This window comes from Arachis stenosperma, chromosome 5, assembly GCF_014773155.1.
Source record: "Arachis stenosperma cultivar V10309 chromosome 5, arast.V10309.gnm1.PFL2, whole genome shotgun sequence".
NCBI classification, from domain to species: Eukaryota; Viridiplantae; Streptophyta; class Magnoliopsida; order Fabales; family Fabaceae; genus Arachis; species Arachis stenosperma.
Genome location: NC_080381.1, coordinates 130,492,693 through 130,505,539, shown reverse-complemented (window position 1 = coordinate 130,505,539; position 12,847 = coordinate 130,492,693). Strand labels below are relative to the sequence as shown.

At 39.2% G+C, this 12,847-nt stretch overlaps 2 protein-coding genes across 10 annotated transcripts; one reads left to right on the top strand and one right to left on the bottom strand.

Moving 5' to 3' along the window:
- The first annotated feature begins 2,914 nt into the window (after positions 1–2,914).
- Positions 2,915–7,745, top strand: LOC130982785 (uncharacterized). 9 transcript variants are annotated; one of them, XM_057906874.1, is made up of 12 exons: positions 2,918–3,464; positions 3,859–3,999; positions 4,091–4,166; positions 4,253–4,638; positions 4,740–4,916; positions 5,021–5,118; positions 5,290–5,353; positions 5,463–5,537; positions 6,165–6,483; positions 6,816–6,937; positions 7,068–7,131; positions 7,282–7,745. In XM_057906874.1, the coding sequence occupies exons 4-9, from the start codon at positions 4,621–4,623 to the stop codon at positions 6,447–6,449; spliced, it is 717 nt and encodes a 238-aa protein (XP_057762857.1). In that variant the 5' UTR covers positions 2,918–3,464; positions 3,859–3,999; positions 4,091–4,166; positions 4,253–4,620; the 3' UTR covers positions 6,450–6,483; positions 6,816–6,937; positions 7,068–7,131; positions 7,282–7,745. The 9 variants fall into 9 exon arrangements, with proteins under 9 accessions (XP_057762854.1, XP_057762857.1, XP_057762856.1 ...); XM_057906872.1 differs by having other exon boundaries at positions 2,919–3,464; positions 7,007–7,131; positions 7,282–7,744; XM_057906875.1 differs by having other exon boundaries at positions 2,923–3,464; positions 6,165–6,234; positions 6,349–6,483; positions 7,007–7,743.
- Positions 7,746–9,811: 2,066 nt separating this feature from the next.
- On the bottom strand, positions 9,812–10,477 carry LOC130981404 (protein FAR1-RELATED SEQUENCE 3-like). Its single transcript, XM_057905004.1, has one exon. The coding sequence runs from the start codon at positions 10,475–10,477 to the stop codon at positions 9,812–9,814; it is 666 nt and encodes a 221-aa protein (XP_057760987.1).
- Positions 10,478–12,847: the final 2,370 nt, after the last annotated feature.

The following is a 12,847-nucleotide window of genomic DNA, read 5'->3' as shown; positions in this document are numbered from 1 at the left end:
CCTTGATACACATCTTCATTATAGTCCTCATTTCCTACAACATGTTTATAACCAAACTCATAGCCAAGGTGAGAATTCATGATAGCAAGAACAAATAAGAAACAAAAACTAATAAGAAATAATGAAACAAAATACTAAGACTAGCAAAAACTAACAAGCAATAAAAAAATCAAGTTATTCACAATATTCACATATATACAATAACCAATAATACAACACCATTGCAATTCCCCGGCAACGGTGCCATTTTGATGATTAGATTTTTGATGGTTTAGAATTTCACAAATGAATTCTCGTTGCAAGTATAGTTTCTAAACCAATCGCTAATCCTTTCATACAAAAAGTTGTTTGTCACTAAAACAAACCCCTAAAATTTATAAACCGAAGTATTCAAACCCCGGGTCGTTCTCCCTAGGAATTACAATAAAGTGTCTTGTTATTGGTTATGAATTATTTTTTGGGGTTTTGATAAGAGGCATGAAAGATAAATGGCAAGAAAGTAAACTAATGGCTAAAAAGCTCTTGGCAAGGGTTGGTGGTCAAGGATCTCTATCCTAATCACTAACCACAATATGAGAATTAGCAAGGATTAATCTCATTAAATCATCCTCTAACTAGTAGTAAAGGAAAGTTAAATGAGCTATATCAATCCTAGTCCATAAGTCCTAACTCTCCACTAATTCAATTAGTGAGGACTAGAGTCAATGGATCCCAATCATCAATTACTTGGACATTAGTAACTCAAGAGGTCCTAAGTTACCTTTCCAAGCCAAGAGTATAAAATTCTACTCTAAAATCCAACCAAGCATTTCATCAAACACTTGGAAGGCATTAAAGGAAAGCATAGTAAATTGACAACAAGAATTAATTCTAACAACAATCAAATGTAAAGAATTAACAACAACAATTAAAGGAAACAAGATCTACATGAATTACCTCTTATTGAATTGAAAGAGAAAGGAAGAAACAAAAGTAGATCTACAACAAAACATAAGAACAACATAAAGGAAATTACAAGAAAAGAATGGAAGAAAAATGAATGTAACTACAAGGGATTGAGATGTAGAAGTAAAAGAAAGCAAAGATTAAAACCTAGATCTAAGAACTAATCCTAATCCTAATCCTAGAGAGAAGTGAGAGCTTCTCTCTCTAGAAACTACTTCTAAAACTAAACTATGACTAATGGTTAAAAGTTAATTGATTCCTCTTCAATCTTTGGCTTAAATAGCATCAGAAATGAGTTGGATTGGGCCCACAAGGCTTCTAAAATCGCTGGCCACGTTTTGCTTTAAGTGGATCAGGTGGCAGCAACTGTGCGTGCGCGTACTATGCGCGTGCGCGCCACCATACTTGTGGCAACTATGGCAAATCTTATATCGTTTCGAAGCCCCGGATGTTAGCTTTCTAACCCAACTAGAACCGCATCATTTGGATCTCTGTAGCTCAAGTTATGGTCGTTTAAGTGCAAAGAGGTCGGCTTGACAGCTTTCCAGTTCTTTCATTTCTTCATGAGTTCTCCAACTTTTCATGCTTCTTTCTTCATTTCCTTGATCCAATCTTTGCCTCCTAAACCTTAAATCACTTAACAAACATATCAAGGCATCTAATGGAATCAAGGAGAATTAGATTTAGCTATTTTAAGACCTAAAAAACATGTTTTCACTCTTAAGCACAATTAAAGGAGAAGTTATAAAACCATGCTATTTCATTGAATAAATGTGGGTAAAAGGTCATAAAATCCCTTAAATAAAGCATAAGATAAAACCTACAAATGGGGTTTATCAGAATGACAGGCCTATTTGCACTCTGTAAGATTCATTGGGAAAAGGGCACATGTTAATTACCATTTTGGACACAGAGAAGGTGGTGCGGGTATACATTCATGTAATGGATTAGTCATGTAAGTATATCATATGCTATTTAAAGAAACTAGTTAGGGTAATATGGTCCAACTTTGTAATCGGTCTAAATTAAAGTTAGCACCGCCTCGACATTGCTAGAAGAAATGCTCCAATGTCCATGGTCTCTTAGCCAGTTGCGATAGGGCGTAGTGTCCATGATTCCCTGAGCCCCCATGTGATTTCGAAAGCACTGGAGACTGTTTAGTAGCATATGGGAATCTTATGAAGCTAGGAGACATGAGTTACCAGGTGGGGGAGTCTTCCGTACCTGTGAGGGCCAACTGAGAGCGGACACGTTCATCCTCACGTGCAAGAAAGTATTCTTGGTCCAAGTCACGTGTCCTTGTACCCCATGTGAGTATAATCATGATTACACTATATCTCGCAATTTACTTCTTTTTTAAGCACAGGTCACATCTTTGGAATGCACCATCGTCCTGTTTTGTCATAACTATTGATACCCTATACATATCCCCATGCTTGTGTTAGTGTTTGATTCACAGCATCTTTCCTCGTGACTTTGGGGAGCTAGTGATTTAATGGATAGCAAACTTTTGTGATGTATATATGTGAATTTGTTTTTAATTTGCACGAGATAATCGAAAATTAAGTCGTCTCTGAATTTATTTTACAGAATCTTGCTATCCATGGACACAGGGAAAGTGGTCTTTCGTGTCGTCGTTCCTAATTTTCGGAAGAGAAACGGCGTCTTTTCAAAGTATGCGAAATGTGGGGCTGCATTAACCTAAACGAAGATGTGTGGTTTTTTTTCATGAAGATGTGTGATTTTTAAGTCCTTGCTAGAATATAACAATTTTTTTCCAACTGGGCTCTTAGTTAATTTCACCCAATAACACAATGCATGGTTACAACGGGCTTATATTGCATAAGCCCAAGTGATGAGAGATACATGTCTTCAAATTAGGAGGAGCTAGGTAAGGAAGGAAAAAAAAGGACTGGGCTTAGTTGTAGAACACTTCTACATTCAGTATTCTGAATTGGACCACCTAAGAAAGCAACCTAACATGGAAGGCAATCATTTTGCAAAAGAGGGCAGGTTTACATGGTAACCCGATCCAAGGTGGGGGGAGTGATTGAACGCACAGCTTGGGTTAGTCTTGTAGGTATCGAAGAGGTTAACGAGGTCAGTGCAAAAGATTGAACCCATCGCAACTTGACCAGCGGTAAAACCCCAACCGGCGTCGACTAATATAAGTCGGATCCCCATCCTCCACGCTCCCGTCATGAGACCAAAGGGGACGGCCCCTCGGCCACTGCATGGCCTCGCGTCACTTGTTCTCAGGGTCGGGGATATACCCATGCGGCCGAGCTTTAGCCGACGTCAGCTTGAATGGCGACCTTGTCTGCCTTTTCCAGTACATGCACAAGCACGAAGTCCTTCATCGGCGGACGCTGCTGGAGGGCGCCGGCACCGACCACGGGGTCCCTAGACCACATTCCATGGTCACGTCACTTCTTGCCACAAGGGGTCATCGTTTTCAAGGGAATGGGGCTGAGTGTATATTAAGTCTTGGATCTGATGTGCCTCACTGGTTGAATGAGGTATTTTTCTCTTATTTGGCCTGTTTGGATGTTGCACTGTGTGGTTATGAATTTGATGCTGTGAAGTTCTCTCGATGTCATTTTTGGGTTTACAAACAAATACAATAAAATTGCCAATAGGGGTGCTATAGGAGACTTTGTGATTTTCCTCATTTACTGTGTTACTGTAGATTTATGGTGTTTTTCGGTTCGAGCTCCTTCTTCGTCAGTTTTCTTCCGGAAAACACTGCGTATATGATAAATTAAGCATTGTTCTTTCATGAATGTGACCTTATCTATTTCCGATCATAGCATTGTTTTGCTACTTTCTGGTGTGTCCTTGTCATTGGTTAAGAATCCTGTTTGATATTGTGCAGCACGCATGCTGAAGTGTATATTTTGCATTTCGATGCAGGCTTCCCTGTCGTCTCTTGTTTGGCCCAAATCTAAGCGACAATGTTGCACATGAAATGAAGGGATCCTTGCCGCTCCCCCCTTCTAGCTCGAGATGTTCCTTGTCGTGTGCCTGAAAAAGGCTGACGACAAGTCCTATCAGGTAAGCAAGTGCCTACTTCCTTGTCGGTTTGGGGAGATTATGATACGAACGTCGTGTGCTGATAACTGTTTAGTTGACATTGTTTTTTCAGGCTAACTCCGGAAGTGGACGACGAGCCACTCGTCTCGGCACCAAGCTGCGATTCCGTGTGTCTAGGGCCCAACAATGTAAGCATCAAAGACTAGTCTTTCGATGTCGTCCTTGTTGGCCGCACCATTCGTGATTACTAAAATCAATTCTTAAATCCTCGCAGGAACACAGTCTCATAGCAATGAGCGTGGTTAGTAGCGTATCCGGGATGCAGTCCGATATCAGGAGACTGTCCGAAACCATTCGTCGCCATGATGCAGTGGTGTCAGAGATAAGAGACGCTATCAACCTTCTAACCCAACAAAAGTCTTCAATCTGCCAAAGGGAAAGTGACCTCAATCGGCCCAAAGGGAATGAGACAACCACAAAACCTATGAGCAAGAGTTGTCATGGAAAAAAAACACGGCTGCCTGATCCGGCATCAACTCCCGTAATCGACACCACCTTCATTGTTGATCACATCCCTTTTTCACCAAAAGAAACAAGAAGCCCACCCAAAAACTATTCCCAACTCGGAAAGCGCTGCGATCTATGCATATCCCCGAAGTGGTGCGTACCCAGCCGCCTTTTGTATTTCTTTGAACTGTAGTTGATTCTATTTTATTTTCTTCACTGGTAGTCACGACATAATCCCGTTGCACCATTTTTAGGTGGATCTAAGCTCGGATGACGACCCGGAGAAGACAGCGCGGCACACTAAATCCAATAGGGGGTTGGAGACATCGGGACTAGCTGGACGGCGAGGGCACGACGCACCTGCCCCAGAAAAAGAAGGAGTCGTGAACTTAGGCCGGCTACTAAGCATGATAGTCGAATGCATTCCTAAGGTGATTAAGTATATATGGGTAATCAAATTAGTAGTTCTAACTACCTAGTTCGCTCAAGGTGTCGTATCCACTTGAACTGAGTGATTTTCATTGGTTATTTGTAGTCCATGAACTTGGTCTTCCCGCCAAACAACGAAATGAATTTGTCAGGTGTGGAGTTGGCCGTTGCAACTTATATCTTCGACAAAGATCTTCAAGAGAGGTATGAAAACCAATGACAATCAGCTCAGAATTATTCCGTTGCATATTACTGCCCTATCCCCATTGGGATCTTAGTGCCCTACCCTCAATGCTAGTCATCTAATGCTTGGGTATACTAACCGATTGATGTGAAAGTTTATGTTAACCATAGTGAGCTTCTGATTGACGTCAGTGACTGCATAGCTAGCAGGGGAGCGCTCATGACTCTTGCCCCTAAGTGCGAAGTTGTTGACGACGTGAGTCCCTGATACCTACTGCGTGTGTTCGTTGCCTTGATTTTCCCATTGATTAACTGATTAGTGTAACCCCTAATAGGATTGTTTATATGTGTTGATAATACTGTAGGTCCTAAATGCTGTGGTTCGCATGCTAGCAAGTGCATCGAATCATCATTGTTGGTTCCTGCCTACGACCATCATGGTAAGTCTATGTCATCACGCTATGTACGAAGGGGCAGTGAAATGCTTAGTCTAGAATATGGTTGGCTCTATTTGCAACATATACATGCTAATTACCCTCAAACCAACGTGAAATTTCTGGCTTATGTCAGCACATTTTCTATAAAAAAAAAACCAAAGTTTTAATTCCTTACCAACGTAACAGTGACAACTCCATCAGATGGTTAGAAATGAGTGCATTACGTTACATTGATGAGGCAAAACGCCATTACTACATCGTCAGCCTTGCATCTCGAGCCTTATAGAAGGATGTAGTAGATGTTATTGTAAGTTGGCCCGGATTTGTCTGTGCCCCGGCTAAGGACAAAAGTTCTTGTCGACAACTATGTTGGTATAAGAATTTCCAGAAAAATTATCATATTTTTTTATGGTTTTATTTCCCATTAAAATTTTCTAATTAATTTTATTACATAGTGTGTGACCAAAACATTTTTTAAGTTTGCTCAAATTAATTATTACTAGTAGTTACGTACTCAGTACAAAAGAAATGTAAATGTATTATTTTTTAGAATAGCTTTTATAAAAGGTCTTTTTTTCCCGATGGTGCTCTTGGATGACATTAACTTGCGTATGTGTTTGAATTATTTAGCAAGTAGCAGTGGGTGGTCGGAAGCTTACATCTGCAAACATGACATCCATACGTAACAAATACATGTTGTGTAAGGTGGACCAGACAATTCGGATACGCACATGGTTTCCATTGTTGCATATGCATCAACTACATGTACAAACTTGTGCATTACATAATTTATTTGGTTTGGCTATTTGCACAGGTGTATCAGCCAATGTGGTGCGACCAGCATTGGTTCCTGATGATCATCGACGTGCCGCGTATAAAGTTGATATACTTAGATTCACTTTGAGATCCACATGAAGCGGATGCAAGGAAAACGGTGATGCTGCGAGTGGTAAGCATCGACTTCTTTGGCGTTAAATAATCATTTGAAAATTCAACTCTAATACAATTACGAAATGGGTGCTTTGTAATGTTCAGATTTATAAAGATTTTTTCAACTGATATTGTCTCAAAACAAACTAAAGTTAAATTAAAAATAAAAAACCAATGAATAAATAATATTATTTTGATTTCTTATTTTATTATTATCCTTTATTTAACCATTTTTTATTTAATAGTCAACGTAAGATAAACATTTTTATTAGTCATCTTTTATTTTAAGATGAAAATTACTGTAATAATATAATTTATTTAATTTGAAATTAATTTAATTGCATGAAGCAGCCACTTTACCTGGAGGGATTGACGTTGGGAAGGTCCTGGCTATCGGGACTAGGCGCGCTACGTCCTAAGTTTTTCGCTTTCGAGTTTGAGGAGCCCGAAGTGCCTCAACAAGAATCTGCCTCGTAAGTTCACGCATTTACATATCACAATAACTTTCATGAATGATTTTATATAGTCAGTGTTGTTTTTAGGTTGTGAACTTGGAACTTACAACACGAAACCGCATAACCACAAAAATTTGTGCCAAAACAGTATGGACTGTGGTGTGTGGGTCGCCCAGTGGATGATTCGAGGGCACCTATGGCAAGAATACGGGGTACATGTACAATGACTCATGTTTTTCTACGCCACACGTTTACAATATGAGGCACGTATGTAGAACAGGACCGTTTACATGTTGCTAACATTGAATTTTACATTGTGTTTTTTCAAAATGTCAACACGGCTACCTGGATGCGCTTAGCAGTGGACTTGGTTATGAAGTCACCCAACCACTTGGCACAGCAAGTTGTCTCCAAAGCATTTGCACACTAGCAATTGAAAGCTGGTTAAGATTGTTGTGTGTTTCTTTAGAAATCGTCCCAGTAGTACATATTTTGTATAGGTTCACTTAAGGTAATGTTTTTTTGGTTAATCCTTGACTGCCTCGGGTCATACTTAGTGTGCCCATGGCGTTTACTTTTTATTGCAAAAGTGTCATTCGTTAGCCCCTGCCTTTTTGATCATGTATATGATTACTAGTTGATGGTATACTATCTACATGAGGCCTTTTGAAAGTGTCGGGGTACCTCTAGACTCTCGCATAGAACTACTGCTTATTTTGCCTGTGTGAATCATCACACTTTCTACTGCTATATTATCCACGCTTGCCCCATAAGAATTATAAGCAACTTTTAATTAGAACAAGCTTCCACCATGTTAAAATGATGGTCGAACCATTCACTTACTTCTTTATTTATGTTGATCTTTTTTGTCAACAAATGTGACCATTAACCAGTATTGCCATAATGCATTGGTCAAAATACCATGGATTAAGTATCACTACGATGGTTCATAACAACATGAATGAAAACTTTTAACATCACAATGTGGGCAAAGTATTTGACAAAATTCTTAAACAGAGCTCCATTAGATAGCCTTGTCTAAATTATGTATAAAAAATTCAATAACTCATTTTAATATTATTTATGAGCAACACAATTTATTATATTCTATAACAAATTTAACGATGCAAGTTCTCGGTATATCCAACGTCAATGGATCATAACAAAAAATTTTAATTAATTGAGAGTCTCTAATTTTACCAAAAAATAACCACTCGCTTTAAGAAATAATTTTCTTCTCCGAAATAACAGTAGAATTCACCATTTTTATGCATTTAGACTTCGAAGTTGATAACAAATATTATTTTATAATTTTTTTATAAGTTTTCATTCTTGAATTTTATTAATTCATGTCATAATTTTATTCCTAAAACTAAGAAAGTATCTTGCTGATGTTTATTCTCGTATAATGACTAAATCATACTTATTGTTATTGAGAAAATAATAAATAAATAAAAAACTGTCATATAAATTATATTTTCCTAATTAATATTTGTTTTAATTTATTTTTAACAGTTATCATTTCAATATGTATATTGAAATATTTTTATGCATAATTATAATAAACAAAAATATATTCTTATGATTATCTTTTAACAATTAAATCATCTTTTTTATGATCATGACCAAAACATTTTTTTGGCCGTAAAAAAATTAAAATCAAATAATTTTAATTTAATCTTCTCAAAACTAAATATATCACAACTAAATATATTACAACAGTTAAGGATCATTTTATAAATAATTTACGTAACTCCATCATATACTTTTCCTATAATGTGCTCCAGAGGTCCTAAAAAGTGTTTTCCACCGATAGAGCTATCCTTTGACAAGTTTAAATTAGAAGTCACTAATAGATTATGACAGCATTACATGCTCGTCATCGCTGTTAACTTCCTGATTCTAACAACATAAAAACCAACCGTTAATTCACAGGTGAGAATATGCTATCACCCGATCGATTTCATTCAAAGCACCCAGGAAAGTCGTTGCACACCTTAATTTGAACCAACAAGATAGGATCCTGATAAATTTAAACCAAATCCTGAATGGTATTACCTTTGTGTCTCGAGCAACCTTGTGATGCATAAAATTGCTCAATGCGTTGCCTCCCAAGGAAGATGGTGGCCGCCCACCCCCGACACCCATACGGGGGCTGCTAAACTGATGGCTCAACCCATGTATAGAGGTCAGTGTTGTCCCCTCGGCACCAGTTGAAACAGCGTGGCCAGTCTCGCCCTTCTCGGAGTGAATGCCCTGCCAACTCTAATTACCATAGTCATATACATTACCATTATTCAACCACACAAGAATTTGTTATGCATGCAATGCAAAATTCAACTAATTAAGGTTTCTGATATAATATATTGATTTTAAAATGCAGATTCATGATACATATATTGAAACTAAATGGCACCACAAAATATGTCACAACTATTGAACTTAGCACAACCGGAACAACAAAATAAGATATCAAGAATGCCCTTTATACACATTTGAACAAAAGTCTGGAAGCTATCTACCGATGGACCAATTATTCTTCTGTCGGTGGCCTTACCACCCTAAACGAAAACTACCACTTTGCTATCTATGTCAGAAACTGATCCAGAATCTGTTTGAGCATACACCTCGACCAATGTAATCAATCTTTTACCATGCATATTAATCTGCTTATGTTATGGGGATCATACGGTGTAATCATTAAAACTCAACTAGCATATGTATTTTAAATTTGGATAAAATTGAAAACTAACCTTGTCTTTTTTCAAGATATCTTGTCGGCCACGGGGCGCTTGGGACAGGCGACGAACATGACACGAAGCCTGGATTTGCTCCACCAATAGTGCCAGCATCACCAGGTTCCCATCACCAAGTGCATGTCCTCTTAGTGTGCTAAGGAGCACCACAGTCTGTGCAGCATCTCCGCTTACTCCGATCCTCACCCTGACTACCAGGTTCAGGTTCCTTGCCCTTCTTTGGAGCTCCCTTTGTCTTCGACACCTCTGGGTCCTTGATCCCGTCCTGCGATAATAGGCCAAGCTGGCTTCCAACCCTGTCATACACTCTGCGCTGAAGCGCTTTAGCGAGGTTAGCAAGGCCGTCCCTTGCAATAACAAAATCTGCAGCATCTTCCGACCCAAGTTTGGCAACCAAACTCGTCGCCCCACAAAGGGCACCATGTCTAAGCAGCCGTCCATGATGCCCTTTTGCAACTTCCAACGGTTTTGATATGCAATCCTTTGCATCCTTGCACCACCTGCTCAAAACAAGATCATGAGGTATTCTTTCCAATCCCTCGTACTTCATTATACAGAAGATACGAGAACAAGGAATCCCTTCATTATTCCACATTGAACACTCACACTTAATTTTTTCCTCGTTCGAATCATACAACACCTTGTGTGTTTTGTCCGGTTTTTCCATCCTAGAAAACCTGTACACACATGTTGTGCTAATGCTGTCCCTGCCCCAAAACAATAATGTCGCCACGCCCTTAATTTGTTTCTTTACTTCTTTAAACACTGCCCATGTATACACCTTTGATGCAAATAGCTCCATCGCTTCTAGGCCAGTGGTTAGCACCAGACTATAATACTTGGAATAGAATTAGGCCATAACTTTATTATTTCGGTAGTCCTTAACAACCAGGTCCAGACAATGTACCAGTTCCAAAATGCTATCAGTTGATTTAAGAAAACCCTTAATGAAAGCATTGATCCCTTCACATCTTGAAGTTGTCATGTATCCCGCATAGAAGGTGCCCCTCAGGTAGGCCATTGCCCAGCTTTCTCTCATTTCATTCGTGCTTTACACCCAGCTGTTATCATGTAGTCCAAGAGACACAACCGACGTCTTCTAGTACTCCTCAAAGATGCTGATTTCGAAGTTTGCATATAGAAATTTCTTAAAAACCCTTCGGAATTCCGTATCTTTAACCCTTTGGACGCAATTCTTCTCCAAGTGCCAACCGCACAGCCTATTTGTCGCTATTGGCAGCACCTCCACAATTGTCGTGCGCATCGCCTTGTCCCCATCCGTGACCACCACACATGGCTTCTTTTGTCCTATTACATCCAGTAGGTCAACAACACCCACCTGTACGTGCAAACCTCTTCATCCTCAAGTAACGCGAACCTAAAAATCGATGTCTGTTTGTGATGATTTGACCCGAAGAAAACCACCAGTGGCTTCCTGTACTTGTTAGAGTGGTAGGTGCCATTGAATGCCAATACATCCCCAAATAATTGATAATCCGACATCATCTCACCATCAGCCCAGAATAAGCTACCCAAACGGTTATCTGCGGTACGTGTGTACCGTGCAACTGTTATCATGTCGGCATTTACCTTACCTTCCAAGTAACTGATGGTTGCTGCCGCATCACCATCACATATTCGTGTAACCCGTTGCCCATGCACATAATTATACAAATCCCGTTTTGTAAATCTAAGCATGCCATACCCACCAAACTGCCCGGCCATGAACGCTATTATCTTCGAAGTCGGGATCCCAAACTTTCTTTAAACTCTCCACCTGTGCCTTGTCGCCATCACTTATCTTCCAGTGACTAGGAAGGAGATGTGTAAACGTCACTGGGGCAAGATCGTGGTTGTGTTCATCAAAGATGGTTCTTACTCTTCACACGCTATGCTGCACATCGTAGTAAATCTTCAACTTTACCTTACAATCCGTTCGACTCTCTAGCCTCTCCTCTCTTACTCGCTCCGGACGGTCATAGTGCTTAGGATGTCTTGTGCCTTGTCGATGGCAAAAAAAGTCTCTCTTTACCAAACCCCATTAACACGGGCTACGTCTCCCTTCCTAACTCCAAAACCCATGAATCTGGCAAAGTCCTTGTAGGCAGCATAAGCATCTTCCTCCGTGGCAAATTCTCTACCCAAGTCATCCGTGGCAGGTTGCCCTCTCGGGCCACCATCTCCCAAGTTTTTTGCACCGCTTGACCCCTTACCATCAACAGCATCCCCTCCACCTTTTTCCCCACCGTCAGAACCCCCCCAGGACTCAAAGCCCTCTTCGTCGTCATATTCGTCGTCACTCGCACAATAGTGTCCGCAACAATCATCAGAACTACCCGCATCCGAGCCTTCACTTTCAAGGTTGAACATACGCTTGAACTCCATCAGATAAAGTTGTGTAAATTTCTAGCCTAATTACATGAAAACCACAAAAAGGCAACACATAATCAATATAACTACACAGTTAAAACATCAACCACATATATCCCTAGCCAGGGTATGTTCTATACCACAAATAAGACATAACCACTGCATTGAAATTCTGCTACCATAGATTTCATCAACTATGGAAAATCAAAAACAGCAAATCATTATAATTAAGTAACACATTATATCTTGCAGGAAGTTATATCTAATTAAGTAGCACTCATTATATCACCAGTGACTCCATCTTTTAACAGCTAGAAGTAAAAAACAAAAACAATAATGTGTGTCACAACCTTAACAACAATATCAGGATCTACTTATAACTCATAAACAACCTTCATTATAACTTACATACATGAGAAATAACATATAAGTGCCTAGTCAAGAACTATGTATTCATTAACCAACCTACCTCCCTAGTGGTACCTATTTCAATGGAGTTCTTCTTTTCTGTTTGGATCTTGCTTGCCTTTTATGTCTTTTCTTTTTATCTATCAAACAAAAAATGAACACTCATTCTAGGAATTCATCCCGTAAGAACACTTCCATCTACTTTTTTATACAATGATATATATGTCAAACTAAAAAATAAAAAAGGCCATCTCGAACTGTATTAACAAAAATTTGACTTCAAAATTTTATCTTCAGGCCCTCTAGGAAATCTGTTTTGAGTTGATAATCACAAGATATGTTATGAGATAGAGCTATTTGAAATATCAATACCCATTGATCATCAAGTTTAGAG